Below are 14,134 nucleotides of genomic sequence, written 5' to 3' on the forward strand. Positions count from 1 at the left end.
CTTCTAACCCTCAAGTCCTTGGTGGGGGGCAGGGAAGAGGGTGTCTTAGGCCCCTACCACCAGGGAAGAATGAATGCCAAGCCCCGGGAGAAGACGTAGGTCCCTTGCGGGGGACCTCAGACAGCCTTCCTTGGGTCCCTATCCAGTCTGGGGATCCCACCCACCACATCCACTCACCTATCACCCCCACCCAGCCATACCTGCTCAACGGTTGCGGGGTCCATAGCCTCGATGCGAGCTGCAGCCGCTTCGTATTCGTCCTCACTGTTGTAACCCGCGCCGACCTCCTCACGCTCCGGACTGCCCCCGCCAACCGCTCCGACCCCGGGGGCTTGACGTCGCCGCTTGCTGTGGCCCGGCCCGGAGCAGCAACCTCCCACGCCTACGGTTCCGCCCACGCCCACCACCACGCCCGCCGCGCCCACACCCGCCGCCGCTGAGCCCAGCGCGTCGCCGGGACCGCCGCCGGGACCGACAGGGCCCCCGCAAGGAGGAGGAGAGGCCTGCTGTGGTCGCGGACCCGCCACGGCGCCAGGCGGCACGGCCAGCGCCCAGCGGTGAAGCGCTCCCGGCGGCCCCGGTAGCGGGCCCTGAGGCGGTGGTGAGGCCCGGGAACGGGGCCCCACGACTCCCGAGTCACGGTCGCGGTCGCCACCGCCCACACCCGTGCCGCCGCCGCCCACGCCCACACCCCCGCCGCGACGCGGCGCCGGGGGCAGCGGCCCGGGCGGCGGCGGTTCGTTGGCGGGGTCGGCGTCGGGAGGCGGCGGCTTCTTTTTGGGGAGAATAGTCATGGCGGCACCGCCAAGTACCCCCCAGCAAACCCGGCGCGAGGCACGCTGGGATAGAACCCGGATGAGGGGGCTACTCTGGTGCGCGAAGCACGACGGGATCGGCGGGACCCGGATAAAGAGATTGAGGCACCGGTTCGAGAACCGTCGGTGGCGCGCAGGTCACGGGGCAGGAGAACCCGGATGTGAAGTCCTAGATGATGGCACCGCGGCGAGTTTGTCGTAGCCTTTTCTCCAAGTCCAACAAGTTTACTGCTATGCTCGCTCGTTCCGGCCTGCCGCTTCAAAGGAAACAGAACCAAAACAAGCACCTCTTTGCCCCGCCCCCTCGCAGGTTCTTGAACTACAGGGTGGGGCCCCGGGGTGCTGCGCACGCGCGCCAGGGCACAGTCCCGCCTCTCGTTCGGAAGTACGTGGGCAAAATCTTCGCCGCCGCCAAAACAATTGCAGACACCAACCAATCGAGGCAGTTGCGTGGGTCCCGATGATGCCCACGGACCAATCAGAAGCTAGCGATCGCCCTCCCGTGCCCTCCGTCTCAGATTTCAGTCAAAAGTCTGCACTCTCGTTCCTTGCCTTTCTTCCCTCGACCGTCCTGTCGCGCTCTTCACTCCCCGAGGCTCTGACTCACAGGCGGGGGTACTATGACAGCACAGTGCGGCCGGCCCCAGGCGCGACAATCTGAAAACGACTCCCTGCCAGGCTTCCAACCTGGCCGCAGTCAGCCGGACTGACTGGAAAATATCAACACTCCCAGAGCATAGCAATCCCCTGAAGCGTCAGTTCCGGTCCCACCCACCTGCAAATCCCTGTCCTGCCGAGAGGCGGGCTCCGCTTCACCCTGGCAACAGGCCGAGTTCTGCGGTAATTGGTTAAGAGAAGCCGTCACTAACGTCGGATTGGCCAACCCCGGGACAGACCTGCATCGTGGGGACCTTGGGTGTTAGGGAAGCAAACACGCCCTCTTTGGCACCACTGCGCTCCCGCCCTCGAGTTGACCTCCCCGCCTCGGTGGCTAGTGCGCAAACGCGGCACAACCTTCCCACCGCACACCGCTCCCCCCAAACAGTTTACCTGGATTGAGCAAAAGTTTAGGAACCAGCACTGTCCACCAGCCAGCGTCTCGCAATGGGGTTGGTAAAATTCCTGGTAAAGAGCGGCTGGAGATCTACAGGCTAATCGTAGCTCTGCTCCTCCTGAGTGATCCCTGACAAGTCATTTAACATCCACCCCATCCTCAATTTAAAAAATTATTTATTTTTTTAGTAGTCTCTGTACCCAAGGTGGAGCTCAAACTCACAACCCTCGAAATCGAGTCGCATGCTCTTCCCACTGAGCCAGCCAGGGCCCCCATCTGCAATTTCTACTTCTCTGTAACATGGCAATGATAATTCCAATTTAGGGATCAAAGATTAATGCTTGTAAAGGGCCTAGTGCTGTGCTTGGCACAGAGTTAAGGGCTCAATAAATTAGTCTGAATGGCAGTGCAACGAAAATGATCCCAGGCTTTGGAGTCAGGAAGACATCAGTTCCAGCCCTCCATGGACTGTTACCAACTGTATGACTTTGAACAAGTCATTGTCTCAAATTTGAGATTACCCATGCAAAACGGGAATGATAATGCCTGCCCAGACTACCTCAGGGAGCAGTTATGGGGTTCAGATAAGCTTATGAGCCGAGAAGTTGTTGCGAGAGGTGATGGCTTGCTGCCAGTCTCAGGAGTCAGGCTGTACAACATGTTGACTGAAAGAGAGATGATCAGAAATCTCTTCTGAGTGCCACCTAACCTTCTTCCTTCAGATGCCGACCTTGGTTCAGTTCTTCCTTCAGGAATAATATTCAGGAATAATCCTGAAGGAATAACTACAAAAATAGTGTTGTGTTTTCTGCTCTGGAGACTTAATGGGAGAGGACTCACGTTTACTGGGCTTATCGTGTTCAGGGCACTGTGCCAAATGCCTGTGCATGTTATCACATTGAATCTTCTCCTGAACCTCTCATGTGACCTATATATCCCATTTCCTACTGGATATTTGTCTAGCACTACACACCTAAACATGAACTTAGGATAATCATTGTAGCTAATCTTCACCAAGTACTTACTATGTGCCTGGCACTGTGTGTGAACAACTTTGATGTTCCTTTTGACAGTGAATGGTGCCCCCATTCAGCCTTTGCCCAAGCCAGAACTTTCGAGTCAACCCTGCCTGCTCCCTTTTCCTCAACTCCCACATGCCTGTCAATCCCAAGTCTTGCCAACTCTACCTCTCAAATCTCTTGACTCTCCAACTGTTACCACCACTACGTGGTCCAAGCCACCATCACCTACCAATACTGCAAAAGCCTCCTCACCGCTCTTCCTCCCACCAGGACTGTTTCTTTAGAATCCACTCTCCACAGCCAGAACCATCCTTCTGAAATGCAAACCTCATGACAACTTTCCTATTTAAAAACCTGCAGAGGTCTCCATTATCCTTAGGATGAAGTCAACAATATGTATCATAACTTCAAAGGCTTTTTGTGAGCTGGCGTGATCTCTTGCTCTCATCACAACCTCACACTCTCCTCCTCAGCTGTACTGAACTCATTTAAGTTCCCCAAGGGCCTTGGGCTTGCTCTCTAACCTCTAGGTCATTGTACATGCTGTTCCCTCTGCCTGAAACGTTTTTATCCTTTTGCCTGGCCAACTCCACCTCATTCTTTGGGTGTTGGCCGGCTTAGGTCCTCCTGCCATCTGCATGCTTCTGCAATCCCATCGATTTTAGTCCTACAACACTACATTGTAATTGCTTAACTATCTGCCTTTCATGCTCACCTCAGGAGATCAGAGATGTCTTCTTTACCCATCTTTGTATCACTAGGGCTAGCATGTGATATGCAGTTAATAAATATTTAGTGGGGGCACCTGGGTGGCTCAGTCCGTTAGCATCCGACTTTGGCTCAGATCATGATCTCACGGTTCACGAGTTCGAGCCTCATGTTGGGCTCTGTGCTGACAGCTCAGAGCCTGGAGCCTGCCTTGGATTCTATGTCTCCCTCTCTCTCTGCCCTTCCCCCACTGGTACTCTGTCTGTCTCTCTCTCAAAAATAAATAAAACATGAAAAAAATTTTTAAATATTTGGTGAATTACTGTATTATGTTATTATACATGTATTATATTTGGTAATTATTATTTCATAGATTAGCAACCTGAGGCAAGAGAAGTTTTAAGTTTTAAGGATTGGAACCCAGGTTAAACCAAATGCGAGGTCTGTCTTAGTGCTCCAGAGTTCAGTCACACACTAGTCTAGTGTACCCAGTAGCCCAGAATGTAGGGGATGTCCACAAGGAAGGGAAACTTACCAAACCGAGAAATACTTTTTTCTTCTTTTTCTTTTTCACTCTTGAGTTCTTTTTCCTTTTATTAAGTGGGCTCTAGGCCCAATGTGGGGCTCGAACCCACGACCCCAAGATAAAGAGACTCATGTTCTACTGGCTGAGCCAGCCAGGTGCTCCCAAGAGATGCTTTTAATTAGGGTTCAATTCAGAGCCGTTTGCTGTCGGGAGGTCTGGGTTTAAGTCTCCTCTAACCTAGCATGTGCTGCTCTGAGTCTCAGTTTCCCCATCTGTGAGTGAGAAAGCTGGAGCAGATGATGTCCTAAGGGCATGTCTCAAGACATCCTGGCCTGCCTTGCTGGATGTAGATTCAACTCTTCAAGCCACTGTCTTTAATTTCTCCTAGATCCCCATTTTCCACAATGTGTCACCAACCACTGACCTCCCATACCTGTGCCCACACCAGTCCTTCTAGTTGAAAGGAATTGAAACCAGAGTACTTTCAACCCCCCAGCCCAACCCAGCCTCCGAACCCACAGAGCCAGGAGGTGCTCATCCTCGTCTCTCCTCTCAGGTTTTATTGACTGATGGAAACTACATCTTTGTCAGCCACCAGCTCCACAGGGACAGTGCTGGGGACAGGGAACCTGAGATGATGCCAGATTTCAGCCCAAGAGCAGACACAGAGTTCCGGAAGGTGACCCAAGAGGGAAAAGAAATAGGAATATGTGAAAAGGCGTTGTGGGGGAGGAGGAGGAAATCAAGAAGTTCCTCCTGCCTCCTACAACTCCCAGAGTTCAGGAACAACCCAGGCCTCAGCCCCTGATGCTTCTGGACTTCTGCCCAAGAACATGGAATCAGCCAATGATCTCCAAATACAGCCCAGCTCTCACTGGCTGCTAGGCTCTTATCTCAGCCAGTCCAGGCTCCAGCCCAACCCAGGAAGGAAACAAACCAGAGAAGAGAGGAGGAGTACTTAGAGGTGGCCCCTCTGATTAGGGCAGATGTAAACGCTGCAGCAAACTGGGCAGAGGCTTTGCATAATGTCACGGCAGCAGCTGCTATTGCTAGAGATTGCTGGGGGCCCAGCGGAGGACGGGGTTGCAGGGACCCATTTCCAGCAGCCAGGAAAGGGGAATGGCATTTGTGCTATCTGTGTGTATTGGGAGAGGCAGCCTGACCCCTGAGCCAAGGCGAGGGCAGGGGGTAGCAGTTCACTGCTGAGGCCACAGCCCATGAAGCCTGTGGTTGCATTCCGAGCTTCAGAATCGGGGAGTTGTTGGGCTTGGTGGAGGGTGGGGACCTCCCCTAGAGGCCAGAACAGAGGTGAAGGTTCTCTTCTCTGAACCCCCAAACCTCCACAGCCCAGCCAGAGAGAAGAGGGGGTCTCACCTCTTCTCGTCAGGCCAGAGCTCAGAAGTCAGGTGGGAGCCTGGGACACAAGAAGAGGAGCATGCAGGAGGCCAGCCAGGAGACAGAGGCCAGTCCCAGTGTGCTGGGGCAAGGAGGCCGGGGCCTGAGGAAGCCCAGCACCTCAGTGCCCACTGGAACAGCTGTCTGGGGTGGGGAAAGTTGCCCCCTTCCCTGGCCACTTCCCCACCAGATGAGCCATTCCATGAAACTCCATTGCATAGTTCTCAGTGGGGGGCAGAAGGGGTCCCCAGGCATGCCCCTCCCCAACTCCCCAAAATATGGCTTTGGAAAGGAGTCCCCAAGAATCGAGAGGGCCCTCTGGATGGGCGGGCCCACTGCTCACAGGGAAGAGATCTTGACAGTCTCCGGGAGGAGGCAAGGGGTACCCAGGCTGGAGTTCCTGAGGGTGCTGCTGGCCCCACCGCCACCACCAGGGGAGGAAGGCTGACTCTCATCTGGGGTGTTGGCAGGAGGGGTAGGGATACTGATAATGGCAGCCACGAAGTCCCGGCTGTCGCAGTTCAGGTCAAGGCAGTCATGGGGCTTGGCATTGAGGCTTGAGCGGCTGTGGATAAGGGTAGGGAGACAGAAGGCTCTTAAAAGGTCATCTTAATACTTGCCACAGTGATCATGACATTTAATGAGCGCTGACTGAAAAGCTGGGACTGTGCTAAATGCTTCGTCTGCATCCTCAATTATGGTGGTGCCCAGTGAGGGCTCTGGGGTCAGATGGTCCTGGGTTCAAATCCTGGTCTCATTTTAGCATCTCTAAACCTCTCTTCTCTTTCTTTCATGTGTAGCACGGGAATAACAGCATTTTCTACCTCATAAGGTCATTGTGGAGATTACATGAGATGGTAAGTGACACAAAGTGCTCAGAGCAGTGCCCGGAACAGAATGAGCACACATTCAAAAATGTTCTCCGTTTCAGTTACTCCTTATGATGCCAAAATTCTCACAACAATCCATAGTAAGATCTACACAACCCTGTCCCTGTTCCTTTCTGGTTTTACTTCCTACCACTCTCCCCCTCACTCATTCCACTCCACTCACAGTCGCTTCCTGGCTGCATCTCTAACATGCAGACCCTTTTCGGCCTCAGGGCCTTTGCACAGGCTATTTGCTCTGTCTAGACAGCTCTTCCTCTAGACATCCACATGGCTCCCTCCCTCACCTCCTTCAGGTGTTACCTCAGCAAAGCCTTCCCTGACCACTATTTAAACTGCATCACACCGTCTTCTGTGTTCTCTGTCCCCAATCCCCGATTTATTTTTCTTCTTGGCACTTAACATACTATATCATCTCTGTGTTTCTTTGTTTATTAATTGTCTCATCCCACTAAAATATAAATTCCAGAAGGTCAAGGATTTCTATCTGTTCTCTTCACTGCCTAAAGTGAACTCAACTCCTAAACTCCTGAAGTGAACTCCAAAGTTCCTAAAATTATGCCTGGCATGTAATAGGTGCTCGATAAATGTTTGTTGAAAGAACCAATGAAGAACAAGTTCCAGACAAGATAATCCCAAGCTCCCAGCATACAGGAGTTTGGGTTCGAGCTAGGCTTGCTAGCCCCCAAGTCATGAAGCCTCAGAGGCCCTGGTGCAAGGTCTGAGCTTCCCCAGGGGTAGCCAACAGGTGGGGGCGCTTACCTCTGAGGGGCAGGACTCCTCCGCAGCCCTGCCAGTGTGTCCAGCTCCTGCATGCTGCCACGACTGACCGAGGCAGTGGAGTTGGCAAGGCGAATGGCACGGCGCTTGGCCCTGCGGGGACAACAGGAGGACAGCAGGCTGCCAGGTCCCGCAGGTTGGGAGGACACAGAGGTGCTGCGGCTGGTGCGGCCCCCCAGTGAGTCGGCACCCACGGCCTCGCTGAAGGTCAGCTCATCTGTGAACTCGTGGCACTGTGGGCAGAAGGAAGGCACAGTCACAAGGCACCACACAGGAACTGACCCCACCCCTAGGCCTCTGCTTAGGCCATTCCTTCCTTTCCAGAAGTCACTCTTGATTCCTTTCCCTTGCCCATCCTTCAAGGCTCAGCTGTTCCGGGGCCTCTTCCAGGAAGCCCTGTGTGATTTCCACAATTAGTAGTGAGCCTCCCATCCCAGGGTGGGAACTGGCTTGCCCACAGAGAAACTCCCCTCATTCCACCATGCCACCTCTCATTAGGTCTCACCGTTGTCTTCTCCAGACAGTGCAGGAGGTGGTGATGTTGTTGCTCAAAAGCAGAACGGTTCCTGATACACAGCGCCTGTTCGTCCACACTGCTACTGTCCTGGAGTGGACGGAGCAGGGGGATGAGGTCAGGACCCTCTCCTCCTCCCATCACTGCTCACCCCCCAACCCCAATTCAGGCCCCTCCCCACCTCAAGGCCCCCGTTCTGCTTGTACTGCAGGAAGGCATTGGTGGTACCACTCTTTGCCAACCGGATCCTTGCCAAGCGCACCTTCTACAGAGAGAGGAGGAGATAGAGGGTCAGGTGGGTAAACACAAGAGTAGACTGGCTTTGGGTATGGGGAACAGGAGGTACTCAGATGGAAGGGGCAGTTACCTGCTGTGCTCGGCGCTTGTCAGCACGCTGGTTCTGGTGGTAGATGCGGCTAAAGTTGGACACGATGACTGGCACAGGCAGTGCAATGACCAGGACACCACTGAGGGAGCAGATGGATCCGAAAATCTTGCCAGCAATGGTGCTGGGCACCATGTCTCCATAGCTGGGGCCGGGGGAGGTAAGCCAAGGTCAAGAAGTGTTCAAGCACCCCTCAGTCTCCCCCTCCGTTCCATCCAGCCTGACGCACTTTGCAACCCTGGCCAGGCACTGAAACTCTCTGAGCCTCAGTTTCTCACTCTGCAAAATGTGGGGAAAGACCTCTGTGGCCACCAGTGGGGGGTGGGGATCAAATGAGAAACTGGCCGTTGGGCCCCTACCATCTGCTGCCCCCATCTGAGCTGCACACCGAACATCTGAGTCAGCTGGAAATCTATTAATACCAAGCAGAGGGGAGAAGGAGGAAGTGACAGGCAGTAAATATAGTCTCCTGGGGAGAAAGTCCCAGCACCACTAGCCAGCTGAGGGGCTCTGAGTCCCGGGAGAAGTGCTCTGTTGTATTTGCTTACATCTGTCTTACCTTCTGTAGGTAGGACCCCTTCTTATCTTCCAGAAAAAAAGTCTTGAAACTGTCCTCATATGAAAAAATAGGGGTGGGGGGAGCCTTGAAACTCCATCCTCCTTGTCTCCATGCCACCTCCTCTCCCATGGAGCTGGAGCAGTGCCAGTCTAACCTACTTGTTTCACAGGGTGGGGGTGGGGGGGCCAAAGCCCAGGGAGGTTCTGTAATTGACTGGCTCAAGATCACACAGCACACTTTTGTTCTGATCACGGGACCAATTAGATCCCCTCCCCTCTGCGGTCCCAGCCTCTAGGCCTTAGCTCAGTCCATGTCCCTCTTCCCCCCAAGGATGGCTGTTGCTTATTTCTTTGTTTTGACTCATTTAAAAGTCTCTCCAACTTGGCCATTTCTGGTCTGTGATGTGTCATCTCAGACTGTGTCCTCAACTATGAGACGCAGGCAGCTGTCCACCCTCCCGGGGTTGTTGTGAGGACTCAGTAGGGTAAAAGGCACCCAAATACCCAGTTCCAACCCGCTCTCAGGGCTCAGCATTTGTTTGTCGATCCAATTGTGAACCTCCAACCAGAATTACTTTCTACTCCATACAAACCTCAAATCAATTTTTCTGTACCTCTGTTAAAGCACTGATCAAGCCCAATCCATCCATTCAATAGATATTGAGCAGCAACTGTATACCTAATCCCAGTGATGGAAATTTAGAGGAACATGGTACCTGCCCTAGACAATGTCTTTAAGAAGAACACGAGTTTGGTGATTCTGTGTGATACTTTTACCCCAACTGTTTCCTCTCAGGGATTGTCACTTAAAAAATAATGTCGAAAATACATTGTCCTGGAGAACATCAAAGAATCACAAAGCCACAGGGGTAGTACCCCCATACAGCAGATGATTCTAGAGGTTTGGGAGACATGGGTCCTCAAGATGGGAAAAGGGGGTGATAGAAAGCCAGTACCTATGTATCCTACACCAGAAACTTTCAGAGAACTTTCACAACTGTGATGTCACTGAATCCCCTCTAGATGAAGGGATAATCATGTCTCATTTGACACAGGAGATAACAGGCCCAGAGAAAACAAGGTCAACAGAAAAAGTGCTGCTAAAACAATCCTTGAACCCAAGTCTCCTGACCTGGAAAGTGAAGGCATTGTCAGAGCTGCGAGGGATTTGGAGATTAGTCCAGCTCCCTTCGTTTTGACAGATGAGCAAACTGAAGTGCACATTGAGAAAAAGAAATCATTTATCTAATCTTCCCAATCTTTTTTTTTTTTTGAGAATGAGAGAGAGAGAGAGAGAGAGAGAGAGAGTTTATGTGCATGAGCACACAAGTGGGGGAGGGGCAGAGAGGGAGAGAGAGAATCCCAGTGAGGAGCTCCATGTGGGGCTCAAACCCATGAACCATGGGATCATGACCTGAGCTGAAGTCGGACGCTTAACCGACTGAGCCACCCAGGCAGCCCTCTAACCCTAACCTTCAGAAAGGGTGAGTGTAATTGATCGGGCAGCTCCCAACACAGGGTCTGCACTCACCCAAGCGTAGTCATGGTGACAATGGTATACCAGAAGGCCGCAGGGATGCTAGTAAAGTTGGTCTTGTTTGTGCCCTTCTCGGCATAAAACATGACAGTGGCGAAGATGATGATGGCCATGGTAAGGGAAAAGAGGAGAAAGCCCAGCTCAGAGGCACAGCTCTTGAGTGTGTAGCCCAGAATCCTCAAGCCCTGTGAGTGCCTGGAGAACTTGAAGATGCGGAATACCCGGAACACACGCAGGGTGACAAAGGCGCCTGAGACATCCTCGTTCTTGGGCACGAAAAGCCCAATGTAGTAGGGCAAGATGGCCACGACGTCGATAAGGCTCATTACGCTCCGCAGGAAGCGGCAACGGCTGGGGGCGGCGAATAGCCGCAGGAGGTATTCACCCGTGAATATGAGCACACAGGCCGTGTCCATACAGAAAAAGGCCAGTGGGAAGCGGTCGCCACAGGGCTGTTCCCTTGGGGGCCGCCGCGCGGGGCCGCGGCACGGGATGGTCTCGACCACATTGGCGATGACCGACACGGCGATGAAAAAGCCGGTCACATAGTAGAAAACGAGGGCCGCCGTGCTCGTGTGGGGGTTCTCGAAGGCCCGCCAGAGCCGCTGCCGCAAGGAGCTGCCGGCAGGCAGGGCTGGGCCATCCCCGGCCTGCTCAGCTTCCTCGTCCTCCGCCAGGCGCTCGGCGTTCTCCTTCTTGCGGTCCCGGTACTCTTCGAGGCAGCAGTCGCCCACGAGCTCAGGCACCAGACCATAGAAAGCCAGCTCTTCGTCGAAGGCCTGGATGCACTCCTGCCGCGGGCAGTGCAGCCGACCCGTGCGGTAGAAGTTCAGAACATGCCGGAACATGTCGGGGTCGCGATCGAAGAAGTACTCCCCGGAATCAGCATCATAGAAGAATTCCTTTTCTGAACTGCCCAGGAGGGTGTCAGGGTAACGGTCCAGAGTGTTCTTCCAGGTCTCAAAGCGCCGTCCGCTCACGTTCACCACCAGAACCTCATCCCCTCGAGATGCCTTCACCCCGGGCGCAGGAGGCAGGGGCTGCTGGGCCAGGGGCAGCCAGCCCACCGCGGCCGCCCTCGCAAACGGCAGCCACGTGGCCACGCCTGCCGCCATCCTGCCGCGCCCCAGGCCCACGGAGACTGGGGGGGGGGTGGCCTTTAGGAGAGTGTGGCTGTCTCCAGGATGGTGGGAACTTGGGGAGGCCCTGGGCCACTCGCACAAGCAAACTGGGGGTGTCTACAGAGGCCAAGAGGAACCAGGAGGAGGAACTAGAGAGATGGGCAGGGGCTTGGGGAGCATTTAGAGGGTCTGGGAAGGACCTGGGGGATGTCTTGAGGGAACTACAGAGAAGGGGCTAGGGGGACATGGAGAGTAGCAGAAAAGGGGAGCCTAGAGGGACCAACGAGGATCTCAGGGAGTGTTTAGAAACGCTGAGATGGTTCTAGAGGGGTCAGCAGGTGCTTGTGAGATGTCTGGGGTGTCTAGGAGGGGCAAGAAACGCTGGGGACCTGTCCACACTCTCAAGAGTTCTGAGGGAAAATGGGGCTGGGACCCCTCAGTGGGCTTGGAGAGGGGAATGCTGCATCCAGAGGGCTAGAAATGGGACCAGAGGTGTTTGAAAGAGGCCGAGAGTGGCTGGAACGCGGTTCTGGAGGGACTGAGAAAAGTGAGGTGGGTTGTCCACACCCTCAAGACTTCTGGGGAAAAGATTAGGGGATTGAAGCTCCCTCGTGGATCTAGGAAAGGGGTTGGTGAATGTAAGAGGTGGCTATAGAACCAGGAGGTTGTAAAGAGGCTGAGAGGTGTCTTGGGAGTGGCTAGAGCTGCCAAGAATAGCCTTGGTGGGGGGGTGTCTATACTTTACAGGAGTTCTGGGGAAGGAAGGCGAGGTGGCGCCCCCTAGAGGGGCTAGGGAAGGCAATGGGGTATCTAAAGGGGTAGATATGGAGCTAGGTTATCTTTCAGAGACTGAGAGGTGTCTGGGAGAGAGGGGTATGGGGGGTGCTGAGAAAGTCTGGTCTACCCTCTCCAGAGTTCCAGGGGGAGGAAAGGGGCCCGAGGAAGCCCCCTGGTGCTCAGTTGGAAGTTGGGAACAGCCCCAGCGCACTCAGATGGAAAAAGACTAAGAGGAGGGGGGTCCCCCCAAAATGGGTTGGAGAGTGGGATGAGGTGTTGAAAGGGTGTTGGGTGTGTCTCCAGGGAGGGGGGCTGGTGGGCCTTGCAGGTGGATGGGGGAGGCCGGGATAAAGCTGCGTCCCACCGTTGGGGGCTGGTCTGGGGAAACCACACCCCGATGGGCTGGCGGTGTGTGTCGGACAGCGGCAGTAGCAGCAGCGGCAGCAGGAGGAGGAAGAGGAGAAGCAGCCACAGCCAGGCCTAGGAGAGGAGAAGGCAGCACAGGCAGGGGGAGGGGGCTGGGTCCCTGGAAGAACAAGGTCCAGCAGAACCCCTGGGGACTATCCCAGGATGGGTTAGGGTGTGGGGGCTGGACCAGGGAAGGACAAGGACAGAGCTGTTGGTGGCCCCCTCCCCCTCCCCAAAGGGCCGTCCTCACCTGTGTCCCCGCTGCAGCAGCGCAACAGCGGTGGGGCTGGGGGTACCAAACACCGGAGCTCCTACCCACCTCTGCAGAGCTGCCCGAGTTCTCCTCCTGCTCTGGCTCTCTCTCCCCGCCCCTCTGAGCTTGCCGGGAGATGAAGAGAGAGACAGGGAGGGGCCTCGTGGCTCCCAGAGCCCCCTCCCCTAGGACAGCCTGAGAGGGACCCTGGGGAGACTCCGCCTCCTACAAAGCTGGTTGGGCCTCAGTCGCGTCATCTGGAAAATGGGGGTGGCAGGGAGCTTTGCCAGTTCTCCCCACCTCCTTCCTGGACTCCCCCCTCTTCCTGCCCAGCTCCTACCCCCTCTGCCCCCAGGGGCCCCCACCCCCACCCGTCTGAATCAGCAGCACTTAGCAGATCCGATCGATGGGGAGGCGTCTGTTAATGGCCCCAGAGCGGAGTGCCATGGGGAATGATGCAGCGCTGTGTCCCCTCCCTGCCCCCATGCTGTAGAAGGGCTGGAGAAGGGGGTGGATGGAGGGACCGGTGGGGGGCATTTCTCTAGATGGCAAGGCCCCCAAAGCTGCTCCCTGGGGGGGGGGTGTGCGTGGGTTAGATCCCAGCTCTGACCAAAGCTATTGCTGTGGGATTGGAGCACCATCCTGTTTTCAGATGTGAAGTGGGGGGTAAGGGGAGTGCAGATGGGACAAGTCAGGTCCCACCCCCATACCAGCTTCTCTCTCAGGCTGGCCCCACGCTGAGGGGCAGTCTCCCTCATCCGTCCATGTCCAGGAGCCTTCTGAATTCATGCCTTCTCCCCTAGAGGACTCTGCTCCTGGATGGCATAGAGCACTGGGTACCAAGCGTACCAGGCATGGATGGGTTCAAACTCCAGCTTTGCTACTGACTTATGTCCTTGAGCAAGTGACTTGCAATGTATCTTCAGTTGTCAGATGTCATGTTACCCCAACTTTATAGTGTCATTGGGAGCATTAGGAGTGACGTGAAAGGGGATGGCACAGGGCAGGGCACACCCAGGGGAGGTCTCCGTTTTAGTAATTAAAGGTGTGGTGGGAGCGCCTGGGTGGCTCAGTCAGTAGAGCATCTGACTCTTGGTTTTGGCTCAGGTCATAATCTCAGGGTTTGTGGGATCGAGCCCTGACAGGGATCCACGCTGGCGGTGCAGAGCCTGCTTGGGATTCTCTCGCTTCCTCTCTGCCCCTCCCCCGCTCAGGCACTTGTGTGTGCTCTAAATATAAATAAACATTAAAAAAAATAAAGGTGTGGTGCAGGGGGGCAATAAGTCCAGGCCAATTTTCCACTTTTCAATCAATCTAACCCATGCACATAATCCTCAGTTTGCCCACTCATCACACTCCCGATCTGTCCATTTCTCCATCCCTGCACCCACTCA

At 54.8% G+C, this 14,134-nt stretch overlaps 2 protein-coding genes across 10 annotated transcripts in view; both read right to left on the reverse strand.

The window, feature by feature from the left end:
* Positions 1-1,548, reverse strand: part of OTUD5 (OTU deubiquitinase 5) — a 28,049-nt gene extending 26,501 nt beyond the window's left edge. For 3 of the 6 annotated variants that reach the window (XM_042973769.1, XM_042973766.1, XM_042973764.1), the window contains exon 1: positions 201-1,547. In XM_042973769.1, the coding sequence (XP_042829703.1) occupies positions 201-794 (594 nt within the window). In that variant the 5' untranslated portion in view covers positions 795-1,547. Of the gene's footprint in view, positions 1-200 lie in introns of all 6 variants that reach the window. The other 3 variants (XM_042973765.1, XM_042973763.1, XM_042973767.1) reach the window with 2 other exon arrangements.
* A 3,123-nt stretch (positions 1,549-4,671) lies between these two features.
* KCND1 (potassium voltage-gated channel subfamily D member 1) lies at positions 4,672-11,296 on the reverse strand. 4 transcript variants are annotated; one of them, XM_042974321.1, is made up of 8 exons: positions 10,176-11,296; positions 8,069-8,231; positions 7,883-7,966; positions 7,693-7,791; positions 7,170-7,420; positions 5,864-6,085; positions 5,500-5,539; positions 4,672-4,754 (listed from the first exon to the last, which is right to left on the reverse strand). In XM_042974321.1, the coding sequence occupies exons 1-7, from the start codon at positions 11,294-11,296 to the stop codon at positions 5,521-5,523; spliced, it is 1,959 nt and encodes a 652-aa protein (XP_042830255.1). In that variant the 3' UTR covers positions 4,672-4,754; positions 5,500-5,520. The 4 variants fall into 4 exon arrangements, with proteins under 4 accessions (XP_042830255.1, XP_042830254.1, XP_042830253.1 ...); XM_042974320.1 differs by having other exon boundaries at positions 4,678-5,539; XM_042974319.1 differs by having other exon boundaries at positions 4,678-5,623.
* Positions 11,297-14,134: the final 2,838 nt, after the last annotated feature.

The sequence above is a fragment of the Panthera tigris genome, chromosome X (assembly GCF_018350195.1).
Source record: "Panthera tigris isolate Pti1 chromosome X, P.tigris_Pti1_mat1.1, whole genome shotgun sequence".
Lineage (NCBI taxonomy): Eukaryota > Metazoa > Chordata > Mammalia > Carnivora > Felidae > Panthera > Panthera tigris.